The 15788-nt window shown below is 47.0% G+C and overlaps 1 protein-coding gene across 5 annotated transcripts in view; it reads right to left on the reverse strand.

Annotated features, from left to right (window-relative positions):
* Positions 1–15788, reverse strand: part of LOC143161808 (tumor protein 63) — an 83711-nt gene that overhangs the window by 66592 nt on the left and 1331 nt on the right. For 4 of the 5 annotated variants that reach the window (XM_076341098.1, XM_076341097.1, XM_076341100.1 and 1 more), the window contains exon 1: positions 5498–5654. The exons of the other annotated variant lie outside the window; for it this stretch is intronic. In XM_076341098.1, coding sequence (XP_076197213.1) covers positions 5498–5539 — 42 coding nt within the window. In that variant the 5' untranslated portion in view covers positions 5540–5654. Of the gene's footprint in view, positions 1–5497; positions 5655–15788 lie in introns of those variants that run through there. 5 annotated transcript variants of the gene reach the window in all.

The raw sequence follows: 15788 nt of genomic DNA on the forward strand, positions 1-15788 counted from the left end.
TGCTAGGCAATAACATAACTGGACTTGTATCAGAAGAAATCAGAGAATTCAGGTGTTGGTGACATTGTGGAAGATTCAAGCCATCAGACTGGTAAAAATAACCAGTCAAAACAGCTGTTCTTGTATTCCCCAAGGAGTAATCCTGAACAGAAAGTATATGGATAATTTTGTCCTGTCTCAACTGAGGCCAACTTACAGCAAACAAAAATGGATCATCAGTTACAACCACCGGTTCAAGATGTAAGACATCCTCGCTGCACTGCAATGGCAGATCTTTTCTATCTCTCACAGTGAAAACCTTTTCATTCTAGAAAATATCTAGCACTAGTTTCTTGCCAAATAGAGCAAGCTAACAATTTGCCAGAAACTGAGAAGATCCCCTGTCCCTAATTTCAGGCTGCTATTAACCCTCAATTTTGAGCACAGAAAACTGTAAAACAGAGATACAATTTCCAATCTGATGTTCAGTGTAATTGCATTACTGTGCAAACCATAAAACGTGTGTTACTGAGTGGTAATGACACTTTACACATAGCCAAACTATCCTAGTTTCTGCAGAAGTATTGCACACCACACACTGAGAAGTTAAAGTGTGCAGACAGACAGAACGTCATCAGGTTTCATTTTTGTCTATTAAAGGACACACTCATTCATTCTTTCCACCCACATGCAGCTTACAATCACTTATTTCTGGGCTACACCCACAGCCTTAGACTGGTGAGGTCCAGTCCTTCCAACTAAAGCAGGGAAAGGATTTCTCCAGGTAACGCCTCTGATTCACTGCTCAACATGGGGTCACATTACCTCTACTATCAAGACTGATATCACCAAAGCTTTTTGGAACCCTATTACAAGACAGCAGAAGACCATCCATGCCATGACAATCCTGCTCCAATAACAAGTTGTTGGACACTTGTTGGAAACACACTCAACTCTTGCCCCTCCCTGCGTTTCTCCCCCAGAGCGGTCCTCTTGTTTCAGCTGGGAGGGAGATGGGAGCACATGGCAAGAGGCAGGTCTCAGCTTCCCACTGCCCAACTCTCTAGACTACTTCAACATCTTCACTGGTAGACCCAAACAGAGCGGTAGCATCCGCTTAGTCTCTCCAAACAAAAGATACAGGCATATACAAGTCTACCTTAGCTTTTCTATTTCAGGGTAATCTTTGCAACTGGATTGCAGTTTTAAAACCTCTCAGAGAAAAGGTACCTGGTTGTACAGGGCCTCTACATCCTTGCAGAAGACCTTTGCAGCCCAAGGATAAGACATGTGCCTCACAAGCCTGCACAGATGATGTCACATGACAAAAACTTCAGTCCCTTAAATGTAATTACAGCAAAAACGAAGGACGGATACGCAAGAAGTGTAGCTGGACACCATCAAGGAACACAACCCCCAGTGCATCTCCCTATTTCTTGCTCCTAATGAGAGACTGTGCCCAAACGTGTGGAGCATTGATACCATTTCAATAAACAGAGGCCACTGAAAGCAGGCGCTCATACCTGAACCCTGCACAGCTCAGGGAGAGGTTTCCTCCTGGAGATCAGGAGTTGTCTGCCTACTTGGAGCCAGCAGAACCCCGAGACATCGTCACAAACAGGAGGAGGAAGGACCAGTAGAGAGGTTCAGTTTTAGCCAAAACCTTCCTTGAGAAACTCATTAGGCTTCATATAGCATCTATCCAAGTGCTTTCATCTTGGGGTAGGATGAGATGTGGGGTGTAGAGGGTACCTCACAGATGAGCTCCCTGGTACCTCCAGACTGGAGGAAGGGAGCAGGTGGGCTGCTGCTCTCCTGGGCAGTGACCATGCAGTGTCCCTCAGAGACCGCTTCCTTCGCCCCGGGTTTGGCTGAGGGACACAGAGAAGGGGCGGCAGGAGGGGAAAAGCCTTTGCGGAATGCAATTGGGGCGACCGCTGCCATGTGGCAAAACCAGCCAAGGAAAACAGCACCAGAGGGACCACGGCTTTGACCTCTTTGGTGGTTCACAGCCAAATCCAGGCTGACAGCAAGGGTAATAAACCCCAGTCACACTTTTATTGCACAACAATGAAGCTGATGGTCAAAAGTGAGCTACAGCTCAATTCCCAGATTCCTTAACCTTAAACTAAGGTTTGCTGAACCAATGACCCAAATAGGTACAAGAAATGTTCCTCTCACTGAGGAGGTTGAGCTCCCTCAGGACATCCTTCCAGGCCACCCCAGAGACCCACATGTCTGCTCCTGCAAAGAGGAAGGACTCACATCCAGGGCACTACAGTTCAAACACATGCATCTGAATTATTATTTAAAAAGCTAAGAGGGAAAAGAAAAACAAAACCAAAAATGCAGCCTTCTGAACAGGCTATCCTAACCCTCAAAGATATTTGCAGCAATCTGTATACAGTTTCTTAATTTCCAGTGTGAAGGAATGCTGCCAAAAAAGCCATAAAGCAGAGCACAGGATGTTTTAGTATAGAACTTTTTTCCCCCACTCCCCTTGCAAAACTATGATAAAAATCTTAACGGAAAGAGATTCTTTAATTTGTCTCTCTCCCACAAAGAGCAGGAAGATCTTTGGGAAGGCTGAAGGATATAATCAGAAGTCACAGCACATATTTCTTATCAGTGTTTGAACAAGATGTGTTTCTTCTTTAGGCAATGCTTTAATTTGATTTTAGCAAACACTCCAAACTCTGCATCATCATCTCAGCCAAACTGCAGGAGAATCCAGAGTCCCCAAAGGGAATCTCTATCGCTCTCATCCTCCCCTCCCAACACCTAGGAAACTTGGACAAGACTGGACAAACTTGCAGGTACCCACTTCACACCCAATTTTGTGCATGCTCCACCACAAACATTTGCGCACAACACCTAAAATGCCAGATGTGGAGATGAGGTAGCAAGACACAATGAGATCCAAAGGGTTCCTGTTCATCAGCACCTCATCACCCCATTATAACCGCCCCAACGTTTCTCTCCTTTTCACATCTCCTACTCATAAACACACAGGAATGGATCTCCAGGGTCATCAAGTCCAGTGCTCTGCCAACAAAGAGCTTAATTGTTCTTATAGTCAACCCAGATCAAATGCTAGGTTAGATTAAGCTGGAAAAGTGGTTGGGGCAGGTTCCACCTCCGGCCTTTCAGGGCTGTGATTCACTTCAACACCCTTCTCCCCTCTCTCAGCTTTTCTCAACCAGATTTTGCCCATTTGGGAGGAACTCCTCATCTCACCGTGGCATTTGGCACCGTGCTTGCAGGCATGGGTGCCGTAGGGCCACGGGCGATGGTGCGAGCTCACCGCCCTGACCACGAAGCCCGCACCAGGGCTTGCGCAAGGGCCGGTTCCCAGGCTGTGGGGTAGAGTGCGCCGCACCACCGGTGGGTATGGAGGGCAAGAGCTCGGCATCTGCAAGCGGGCAGCGAGCATCCTGGGGTGCCTGGACAAAGCACCCTGAGAGATGGGCTTTGGGTAGGAGAGTGGACAGTCCCCTCCATTTTAAAATTTTATTTCAATGGGGGGAAAAAAGTTTACTTCCCCCCCTTTTGTCTGTTTTTAAACCCAAGCTATAGTCTATACCAAGCTTTTCATGAGTTGGTATGGCCGCCTTCTGCCCAATCCAGCAACAGCTCTAAAATCTGAACTCCAGCAAGCACCAGTTGCAACAAATTGCTACTTCGATTTCCACACTGAGTGCTTCCCCCCCCCCCCCCTTTCTTTTTGAAGGAAACCATGCCAAAACCCACATCTTGTTTTCAAGGTTAGGATGGGCGAGGTTCATCATCACCAATATATTTTGATTGAGCATTAACAAGTTTCCACCTCGAGTCAAGTCGTTAGAAAGTCTGCTCTTTCTCAGAAATAAAGACAAGTCAATGCTAATCAGGTTTTTTTTCCCCTCAGCGTACAACGCTTCGCTGGATGGACAAAGTCAGTGCACCATGTTCAAATCCAAGAAGGGGAAAGGGGGGTGGGGGGAAAATCAGAGCTAAAGCTTTTTTAAAAAACCTCCCCTGACAGCAACAGTGATGAGCGGCATTTAAGCAGAGCGAGAACGCTCCTGAGCGCATCGCTTCTGACAGATGAGCCCAGCAAGTCAACCATAGGGACTCCGCAGCCCCACCACTGCTATTCAGCGAAAGTTGATCAGATAGCAGCAGACAAATAACGCTGAGCAAACACTCCAAGAAGCGCTCTCTCCGCATTTAAGAGTTTATAATTAACCTAGGAAAAAAGAGTCACCAATTTGGGTCTTCTGTGCGGCGGCAGCAGCTAGGAACCGAGCGCACGCTGGGTGTTCGCACTCCCTGCAGAAGGGGGGGACGGGGAAAGCACACCGGTTTCAGTTTACCCCTCACTCTCCCCGAGTCGCAAACCTGCCATCCCAGGCGTGCAAGCCCCGAGCGTACTTTTAACAGGCTTTTCCTTGCCAGCTATCGCATCTCCTAGCTGTGCTCTTGGCTTTGCAATTCCTATTTTGTTTTCTTTTCCAAGTGGCTGAGCTTCTGTCTGCTTCAGGTCTCGTAACCCATGCCCTCCACTTGAAGCATTTTCACCAGGAATACACACACGCACGCACACACGCAGACAGAGGAGCTTTTGCTGCATTGCCATTCTGATGACTGTCAACACAGCTGCTGTCTCCGCTGGAATGTAAACCAATATTGTCGTTCTCCCTCAACCCCAGGTAACTTCCTCAAAGATTTGCACAGCATGTGGCAATTCTCTCCACTTCCACCTTACAAAGCATTGACCCAGTTGGTTAAAAGCAATTAAATTAAAAAAAAAAAAAAAAAAATCAAAGCTACATCTGAAGTTTGTGTTCCACTCACACCCATGCAGTGCAAAAGGGCTGTAGAAAGCAAGATGCATCCATTGTACAGACACTCATCCTCATATAATAAGTTTAGACAAACAGCCTGTATAAAATATCTTGCTTCTGCTGCAAGTCATGAGGCAAGGTATTAACAGCACTGAGTAAAAGAGTTATTAGTGTGGACGCTAATGCAACATTTGCAGCAGAGAACCTCTGTTTGCATATTATTTTACTTAAAAATGTAACCTAAGAAGGGGTTTATAATGCATTTTTTTGCTATTTCCTAGATACCACCCACTTTTAACAACAAGCAGCAATTTTGGCAATAAAAGACTAGCAAATGAGTTATAATGCAGTCAACACAGATACTGTTCAGACTGCTACAGGAACGCAATCCGTATGCATTGCCCACAGTAAGCGACTGCTTTGCCTTGCTTCTCCAATGAAAGAACATTATGTTTGGCTGATCAAGGTTCCCAAAACAAATTCGCTGTCCCAAATGTAAAGATTCAAAGTTCACTCCCATTCCAGTATCTAGCCCAGCAAACTCCGCTTCCCATTGTAAAGTGCAAAAGTTTCAAAAAACAAACGTATATTCCACACCTAACTTCAGGACTACAGGGGTGAAGAAATCGCACGCGTTCACTAAAAATAAATAATATATTAAAGATATGATAGCCCAAACCTAGAATCCTTACCTCGCTATACTGGGACTGGGCATTGTTTTCCAGGTACAACATGTTAGCAGTCAAATTGATCAGTGCTGCTGTTCTTTCTTCTGGCTCCAGGATTTTGACAAACACCTCCCACCCCCTAGAAGACCCTAAAAATATGTGATGCTACTTGGAAGATAACAGGACTCGGAGTGTGCCTCTCTGCATAATTGAAGTTTCCCTTATATACCTAACTATAGGCAAGGAGGAGGAGGTGGGGCTCTCCTGCCTTACCTGTCCAATCTGTCAAAGTGCCACCTGGAGTCCTCCACTCCAATGGAGAGAGGCCTCTCCCAGCTCATTAAGTAGTTAGAATTCCTTATCACCAATCTCTAAAAAGCAAAGGGAAGGGAAGGGGGGGAAACGACAAGAGAGAGAGAGAGGGGAAAGGAAACTATAAAAGAGAGAGAGGAAAAAAAGAAAGGAAACTAACTTTCCCCTGTCCCTTTTCTACAAGTTTGGGAACTCAAAAGACAGCCATGGAGTTGCTCCAAAGGAGCCGCTCCAAGAAACTTCCATGTATTTATTTTCCAAGAAGACTCCAGGGTTTTCTTCAGGCACAGGCTTTGCTGCTACCAAAGCCCAAAACGTTCGGGAAGGGAATCGAGATGCAACGCTCGAGACCGGTGGTGCAGTAACACAGCCGAGCCTCTGGCTGCTGCAGCATGCAGGTTTTGGATAAAACCCACAAGGAGCTTTCTGAGAAGCAATCGCTGTTTCATGCACCGTAATCCAGCTACATGCTCTGTCATCTGTGTGCTCTCATCCATGCTTACAAGCAAGAGGTCCTATGTTTGCAGGACATCACTCCAGCTACCTTTTTCTCCCTCCTTTGCAAATGCTTCTAACTCACTCCATGGTTAATAAGCCTTAAAATAATCTCACTTACAAACAGGAAATGTTAAAAAAAAAAAAAAAGCAACTCGGCCAAAGGGACTTACGATTTTGCATTAATATATGGGAGAAGTTGTTGGGTACTGCTCAGTAAAAACCACCTGGACGCTGTGTCCACAGCAAAGTAAAGATTTTGAAAAGACAGAAAGGAAAAACACTGACTCCTTAGCCCACTCAGAGTCATTCTGTGGGAGAACAGAGTGAGCAGACAGGCAGATCAGAAAGGCCCCGCTGTGATTTTACTCTGAACGAGCAGACAAAATTCCCCGTCCTGCGCTGGTGTCCCGAGCACAGACCCCCAGGAGCGTGCCGGCGGTGCGAGGTCTGGGCTGCGGCGGCACCAGCTGCCCTCCGAGAGCAGAGCTGGCCCACCCCGAACCACTCTGAAATGCCTCGCTGCAAGGGGTCCGCCGTCGTCTCGCCGAGCGAGCAGGATGCACGGTGAGAACAAAAGCCGGCTCGTTTTGCCTGCTCCCAAAGAGCAGGGTAAGCGCCATCGAGCAAGGGGAAACAAAACACCTTTTTAAAGAGGTGGGGGGGGGGGGGGGGAAGAGAGGAAACCAAACATCCAGATCAGAGCATGGCCGCCTGCCCTCCCAGACTAATGACAGCGCTTCAGACTTTTATTTGAGAACCTGTGGTGAAGCAGACCGGTGCCCAATTGCTGACTACCCGCACAAACTGCGAGCGCTCGCAGCGAACACCGAACCTCCCGCCACGGGTGGTGAGCGACGGACCCACGGGTGCTTTGCAAGGGGGAGAGGGGTCCCCCGCAGGGCTGAAACCCATCCACAGCCTCAACACCTCCGTGCAGCCGAGCCCCTGCCCAGGAGCTGCTACTGCTCCCCGCCATGCCGACTCCCTCCCCTTTGGGCATCATTTAACCCCAAATCCTCTGAGCACACAGGGAGGGGACTCGAGGTTCACAGGGAGCTGAAACTAAGCAGGCTGTGCCGCTCAAGGTACTAATGGCTCTCTAGGCTGCCTTCTCCAGCACACGGCAGCAGAAGGAGCCACCACTGACTTCCTGCCAAGGACATTGCAAGCTTGCACCTGCCTCTCTCCACACTGGAGACAGGCAGAGAATTCGCAAAACTGCTACTAATAAAATGGTGCAAAAACCATCTTCATGCAGGAACCGATACCAGAGCAAACACAGAGCGGAGGATCGCAGTGCTCTCCCTACCCTGCAACAGCTCCTTGCCACGAGAAGCCGTGTAGGTGTCTCATTTAGCTCTAACCCTGTGAGCACAGCTGGGCACAAGAGCGAAAGGTTGCAAGCATTTCCAGTGCATCTTCCTGATTCCTCCTTGCTGAACATGACGCGAGGAGGTGCTTCCAGGAACGGGCTGCAGGGAGGAGCACAGAGCCCTCCCCAGCCAAGGGAGGGCCCTACCTACCACCACCAGCAACATCCCAGCTCAGGCTGGGGCCACGTGCACCTCCAGCACTCCTGAACTACCAGCAAGAGCCCACTGAGCACACAGCGGGTTTCCTACATCACAAGAACAACTCAATAGACCACTGCCACAGCCCCTTCCCCTCCTCTCCATCTTCCCCGGCATCACCTAACACCAGGGGCTTACGCCTGGTGCGCTTACCTGATCTCACCCGAGATGGGTACAAGCCAAAAAGCCACACAAGCGCTAATCTGGAGATACAGGCAAGGTTTGCAGGGAGCAGCCACAGCACCGCTAGCCAAACGGGTCACTTTGCAACACCACTGCAAAGCTTGCATGGAGCTGGACATCAAGCTGGACGTCACCTGTGGATTTTCTGCTAATAGGGAGGAAAAGTTATGCTGTGCTCAGAGGACCATTTTGACCCCTGAATAGTCAGGTTTTTGATACTGGCCCATGAGTTCAAAAGCTATGGAGGGGAAGAAAAGAGGAGGAAGAGGAACATACATAGATCTCCCAACCTCAGCAAGTCATTGCAAAAATCTTTTACTAGCTGTGCTATGAAACTCAGAAGATCCTCCTTTTCCAAGTCATTAATGCAGCATTGTTGTGTTGGGTATCTGCTATCTTCTGTCCCACAGGTGGCTGGAGGTGGTTGTGGGTGAAGCAACACCCAGATGCACTATGCACAGATATGTGGAAGTTTATCCAAAGAGATCTGCATGTCAAACATGAGGAGAAGTGTATATAGCATGAATAAATTGACATGTCAGCACAAATCCCTGCCCTCTGTACACAGCCCCAACCTGGCTCAGTGTTTCAGAAGCATTAGCCTGTGCAGTCGCCTTGAGGTGGATGCTGGACAAGTGGCTTTTTGCAAATCAGTCATCCACAAGTGACACAAAGGAGGCCACCACCGCCCTAACAGGGGTGGCAGGAGGTAACAGAGCATGCACAAGACACTGCGCCCACCAACACTGATGCAGCCCGGGCACAGGTATACCCCTCTCATCACCCCAGGGCCCCAAACTTCGTTTCACTGGCTTCAGACCTAGATGCACCCCCCTCATAAGATGCTTCCCCCTGTCCCATGGGCTGGTGTTGTCCCTCGATTATTCATACAGTCACTGATGGCACAAGGGAAGAGTAAAGGCTTGATCACTCGTCTTTCTACCTTACCATAAGAAAAGCTGGAGTCTTATTTGATTCTCTCCTTTTGCAGATGCAAAAATTTCACATAGATGAGTCTCCAACAACCTAATAGCAGCAAGGCAGCATCTCTTAGAGGGAAACTTGACCCCCTGAAATAGCGTATGCTTAAATGGCTGAGTCACAAAACCAAAGGGACACCCCCCACCTCCTCAAACTGCACACTCACTTCTCAGCAATGGAACAGTGATAGTTATCATTTATTTGAGCCTTCTGGACAGGTCTCCAAGGGAAACACCAACATCAGTCCTGTTGCAACTGTGATGGTCAAAAGTTATGGCAAGACAATCTTTGTAGATAGAGATTATACCTTATTATACCAATTAGCCTAGTCAGAAAAAGCAGATTCAGGCAAAGGCCATCCTTTCACATGTTAAAAAGAATTACTTCATATTGAGGCAAGATGAACAAGGTTTAACCCTATTCTTCTAGTCCAACAAGCTTTCCCCCACCCCGAACAGGAAAAGAACAAACTAGAAAATAAAGAAATCAACCCAAAGCATCAGGAGTTGTACGAAGTCTGGCACTTCATGCTTTGGATGCTCAGTTAGACTGAACTTAAAAAAAGCAAAGCAGCTCAGCCTCAGGAAAGGAAATCTCTTTAAAGCAAGTTACCTCCAATACTTGAAGAAACTAAAAGTAATAATTGCTAGCTAGATTTGAAAGTTTCAGCTGCAACCCTCCCAGCTCTGACTCAGATATTCTAGAGTTGCTTCCAGCAACATTTTGTGGCTCCTGCTGGTATGTTGAAAAAACAAAATAATGCACAAACAAGACCCCCAAGTTCCCCAAATGAGGCATCGGCCAAGTGAAACTCCTGATTCAGGTTCTTTGTTTGACTGCATTTTCTCCGTGCTGTTATATGGTTCATCCCAGCCTCTCTCACCGGTACCACTTGTAAGTTCTCAATAAACCCTTCCTGGACGCAAGGTAAGCGCGCTAAATCACAATGATTAAAAATGTAATTGCCACAATTGTAGTGTTAATTGGAGATTGTGCAATTTCTTGTAGAAGGGGTGTGTGTGTCTGTGTGTGCGCGCGCACCTGCCTGTGTGTTAGGTAGTTCATGCAGAATTTCCTGCATATCAAAGAAAAAAAAAAAAGATCTGCTCAGACCTCTCCACTTTCATAAAAATAGCATCCAGATCAACTGCGTCACCACGGACTGTGACATTCACTCAGCTCAGAAATGTTTACAAATTAGGACTGAGATAACAGAAGGAGGAGGGGAAAAAAAATAGAACGTGGGTTTGGGGTTTTTTTTGTTGTTGTTTGTTTGTTACATCTGAATAACTGCTGAATGCTCAAAAAATGAGCCTCTACCAATTGGCTTTGGGAGTCTTTCCAGTGAAGACTTTACAGGGACAGAAGTGATAGACTACAATAGCAGGCAGCCAGGTTAAAGAGCAAAAAGAAAATACTTAAAAAAAAAAAAACAAAAAACAAAACCACCACATAAAAGTCACCCTCCCTTCCTGAAAACTTATGCAGAGCTGGTCTTCATTGCTCAAACCACAAGGAACAGGGGAAAAGGACCCAGCACATACTGAAACAGAGGCTTTCCCCTTTCAAAAGAAAAAAAAAAAAATCATCTATGGTAAGGCAAAGCAAATAAAAAAAAATAAAATAGAGATTCTGCAGATAGGCAGCATCCTGCCTGCTGCTGACTGGATATAGCCTCGTGTGCATCCCGGACAGGCTGCTCCAGAGCACTGCGTGGGAAGCGCAACTCATCCGCATGCAGGAGAGGGACGGGCACCCCCAGCTCTCGCAGGGCTAACCGCTCTGCTGTACCCACGAGCAAGAATGCCATGCCCTCCTGGCTTCCCCACCACTGACCCAGGAACAGGTCTGATGCCCAGAACTTCCTTTGGAAAGTACTCAGGTGTATGAACCTTCAAGCTAGAAACACACCCTGGCTGCAAGGGCTTAGTACCGAGGATCAATCCTTTCTTCCAAGGACTTCAGACTGCATTTTGCCCCATTCTAAAAGTGCGGGGCAAAGACAGGGATTCACCGTGGGCAGGAAGAGAGCCCAGCTCCTGGCTCTGCCCACACCACAGGTCGGCTTCTCCTTCCCCCAAGGAGCATGCCCTCCCCAAGGCAATCGGCTGTCACAACAGCCCTGCCCTCCGACCCTGGGTAAACATCTGCGCATGCTGCTTATTTGAGCTCCTATAGCCTCGTTATCTCCCCCAGAACACCCCTAGGGCTAATTAGAGAGTTAATGGCATCATGTCAGGAGATAACGCTATGTGGGGGGAGCAGGGAGAGGGAAGGTGGAAAGGAGTTGTGAAACAAAACCAGTTCCCTTCACAACCGCTGTGCAATATTGGTTTAGGAAAGGCACACACAGCCCCTGGGGACTCTGCCCTCTGGCTGCTGAGCTCCATTTAATAAGAGAACAAGACACTCCTCTGGAGATACTCAGTTCTCCAGCCAAGATGATGCAAGGTCCCCGCGCCTCCCCTACCGTCTGCAGAACCAAAACCCCTTCAACCCCATCAAGGGAGGTCGTTCCCACCAAAGTGGCACTTTGCAGGGACTCACTTCCCACAGTTGGGGTATGACACAGGATGGACACCGAGCATACAGATGATTTGTCATGAAAGTGTTGTCTGTTTATTCCCGGTGCTCCTTTTATGTAATTTTTCCACCTTTTTTGTACCCTAGTAACTCTCTTTAAAGAGCAGTTGCTTTCACTAAAAATGCTTAGAGATAAAAGGAAACAACCGTCTGGACACAGAGATCTTTGCAAGGCAGCTGATCAGCCTGCAAAACCACTGGCCAGCAGACACTTCTGCACCGATGGGTGCAAAACCACGGGTCAGCAAACAGTCGAGCATGGAGACACAACCAGTGGACTTCGGAGGTTCAAGCCTCAGCCATCGGCAGCTTTCTTGCTGGCATAACAACCCTCAACATTCAAACTGCATTTTTGCCTGATAAGGACCTTTGGATGCTCAACACTGCTTGCTTGACCTTCCCCCAACACATTTGTAAAATATTTTGCAAAAGTAAGAGAAAGTTACACAAGAAAATTCATGAGGATTGCTCCTGAGCAGCATGAACAGCCCCATCCCTCCAGCTGGAGGTGGGACAGGAGATGGCACAAACCTGTATCCCAGCACAAGACAGAGGCCTCTGGCCAGGGAAAGGGAAAAGCAGGAGATAGCGACAGATTAGAGATTCTTTGTTTTTAATTACAAGAGAGGAGCAACTGTTGACAGACCAGGTTTGTTCTTGCACAAGCAGCTGAGGGGAAAGTGTTGTTCTTCCCTTATCTTGTATAAACTACAGATTGCTCTCGGGAAACACGCAACTGTTAATAAATGCACAATCACAGCAGCTCTTTCCAGCCAGCCTCTGCTACGCTGCCAACTCCCTCCCACCCAAGCCCTTGTACAATAATCCAACCTTAAAAACAAAAGTTATCAGTCTGCAATAATTTGAGAACAGTCTCCCAAACCTCTGGTTAAACCCTGACCCTGCAACTGATGGCCATTCACGCTTCTCATGTGAGCACATCGCCGTTATCCTATATTGCCCTGGTGTGCTGCGCCACAACATACACCCCAAGGCAGATGGGGAGCCTGTTTGTTCCTTGTTTCCTATGCAGAAACATTGAATTTCTCAGTGCTGGTCTTTGTCCGGGTGCCCTCTGCCTGCTCTCATGTGCCACATCCACCACCAGTATGGCAACAGCCATAGAGTTCAGTTATTTGGCCAGAGACCTTCCCCAGATGATTGATCACTTCAGTTTCTGACTTGTCTAATTTTAATCCAGTCTGGACATCACCATGAGGCCCACCATACCTATCCATGTCCTCAAAGAGAAAGAAGAGTGCTTCAGGGTACCTTTTCCTTGTGTTTAAGCAGGCTGGAGATAAAAATCCATGTTTTTAGAGCCAACATAGTTACACTCGTTACTGAAAACTCCCTTGATCATTCATTATTCTCTGCAAATTCAGATGCTGATTAGCAAAGGGTTCATTCAGCAGTGAGCGAACTAACCCAGGCCACAAACCACTCCTTAATCTACGCTTCGCAGAGATTGATTTAATTTTCTGTGACTGCCTGACAATTCACTCTCTCATTAATTTAAATGCTATCAAATCAGCGACAGTGAGGTGGAAAGCAGATGGTAGAGACATTCAGAGGAAAACATTACCTAGTCCAAAACTGTCCTCATAAAATATTGGAGGAAAAAAATAATAGTTATTAACAGGACCACGGGCAGGACCTGCAGAACCACAAAGCAACATATATAGCGAGACTTTAGATGAATAAGACTTTCTTCAAAGCAAGAATCGGAATTAATGCAAGAGAGGACTTTAAAAACAAAAGCTACACCCCACAGCTCGTTTGGCTGTGTTGTACAAGGAAGGGGAGAGGAACGCTCCCAGGGCTGTGCTCCAGGTTTGATGCTGAAAGGAGCATCCCATGAGCCTGGCCACCCCTCCCAGGCACAGCCAGCACTGCAGCTTGCAACAGGGCTGTGAGGTGCTCTCTACTCACCCCACAAAGGGGGGTACCACAAAGCTTGGCAAGGTTTTCATTTGGCTGGATATGGACAGCTCGATTCATCACCCTACTTCCAGCTAACAAGAGAGAAGGGCCTCATTTCCCTCCCGCCACCAATTTGGTTTAAAAATAAAAAATAAAAAAGTCCAGAGGAATATGAACTTTGGGGATGGCCACTCCACTTCGGTTGGTGTGGCCGAAATGCCAGCTGCCCAAGGCGTTTATCGCTTAGGGGCTCTAACCCAATCAAAGTGTTCCCAGCAAATAATACGTGAAGTATGTTTATAGTTTAAGAAAGAAAGAAAGGAAAAAAAAAAAAAAGGAAGAAAAGAAAAAGACAGGTATCCTATCAACTAGAGACACACAGTGAAGTTCCCATCAAGACAGCATAAACCTTAAAGCTGTACCAGAGGCAAAAGTGCCTGCGGTCTGTTGCTCCAAGATCAAGATGCCTTTTAATTAAGTGTTTGTGCAGACCTTTTAAAGATATAAAATAAGCACTAACACATTATTGCTCCATACTTAAGCAAGGAGCACGTGCAGCACCATGGAAACCTTTGGAGGCAGGCCTAGCTGCTTGGGGAAGATGTTTTCTGAAGCGACTGCTTCTTTTGTTTGGAGGTATTTGCATGTAGGCAGATGACAGGACTCACAATTACAACATTCTTCCACCTCAAATGCTCATAGCAATATGAGCCAGGGATTTAAAGCCAGCCCTCCAGAAGAGCCAGGCCAGAACAAACACAAAACACCCCATCACACAGGGCTCTTTTCCAGTAGGTTTGTGCTTTTCAGGTAAAAATTAGTTTATTCCCTCCCAAGATGAATGTAAAGCGAGATACTAAAAGGGCAGAAATATTTAAAGGAATTTTAAATATGCTTCCAAAATGATCTATAGCACAGCAGACAGATTGCCCATTGGTTTTCTTCAATACCATTAAGAATTAAGGGAAGTGGTATTAAAAATAAAACACTTCGTGTAACGATACTCATCAACTGGCTGCATCCCTACAAAAAGAAATGCAGCCAGCCCTGGTCTGCAGCCAGAACCAGGGCAAAACAGCACAGGAAAGGGAGCTAGTGAAAAGTTATTTTAAAGAAACATGAATATGTCTTTAGAGCCCTACTACACACAGAATGAGAGAAGTCTTCAGGCTTTGGCCAAACTGAATGTACAAATGCATTCTCTACGTGCATCCTTTATCTGAAAGAATTGACCATTTCTGGATTTGGATCTGCAGCGCTAAATGCTATGATTAGATCATTTGGAGGGACCTACACTGCAGAAGATTAAACGTTCAGCAGGATTACAAAGCCAAGCCTAAATTAGCAGAGCTTATGAATTCAACTGCAAACAAGAGAGGTGCTGGAGGGAAACTTCCAACAGAATAATGCATTTGCTCATTATGGAAATGCCTTTGCATAATCTCAACTTTCTTTGCACGGCTATGGAACGAACAAATACCCACAAAGAGAAACTTGGCAAGCCTCAAACTCTCTCAAGCACAAACCAGACAGTAATAAAAGCTTTGATCACATCCCTGTGCTGCATAAAGTCCTTCCTTCCTTTCTATGGTCAATCTGGGAATACTTAGGCATGGAAACAGATGGCCACACAACCCACTTTGCTGCATCCACTTATCAAATCGGCCTTATCCTCCAGGTACAAAACCATTTCCCAACAAAATACAGGGTTGCAGCACCTGCCAGGGTCCTGGGAAGCACACACCACATGTTAGTCAGTCCCTGCACCAAGACACTCTTCCTGCACTGCTCAGCCACACCACGCATGCTACGCCAGCTCCCCGCCCTGCTGCCAGTACACAGGGATGTCCTCCCTGTCCTGCAGTCCCACCACCCCTTAACCAGCTTTCATTTGCTTCCTCAGCCGTTACCTTGCAGCAAGTAGAGTTCTCTTCTCCTGACCCAGCAAAACACTTTGAAACAAGCAATTAAAAGTTAACAGAGATCAGAGCCTGCACTTTAATATTAAAGCATTGGATAGGACGCAACAGATGTCCTTCTGGACAGTGGGTATTTTTTTTTTTGTGTCTGTCCCAGGAATTCAGTGCATGGCCACCAAATATGAATTACTGAACTGATTTACATAGTGCTAAGGCTGAGAGCATGCAGAAGAGCTCTACCAGCTACCCTGGCCACCTTGGGCCAGGGTAGCTCTGCGGGGGGCCTCAGTCCCACTCCTCTCCAGCTCGCTGGGCTACGGCATGGGAAGGTACCCTGCACAAGGT

Source organism: Aptenodytes patagonicus, chromosome 6, assembly GCF_965638725.1.
Source record: "Aptenodytes patagonicus chromosome 6, bAptPat1.pri.cur, whole genome shotgun sequence".
Taxonomy (NCBI): domain Eukaryota; kingdom Metazoa; phylum Chordata; class Aves; order Sphenisciformes; family Spheniscidae; genus Aptenodytes; species Aptenodytes patagonicus.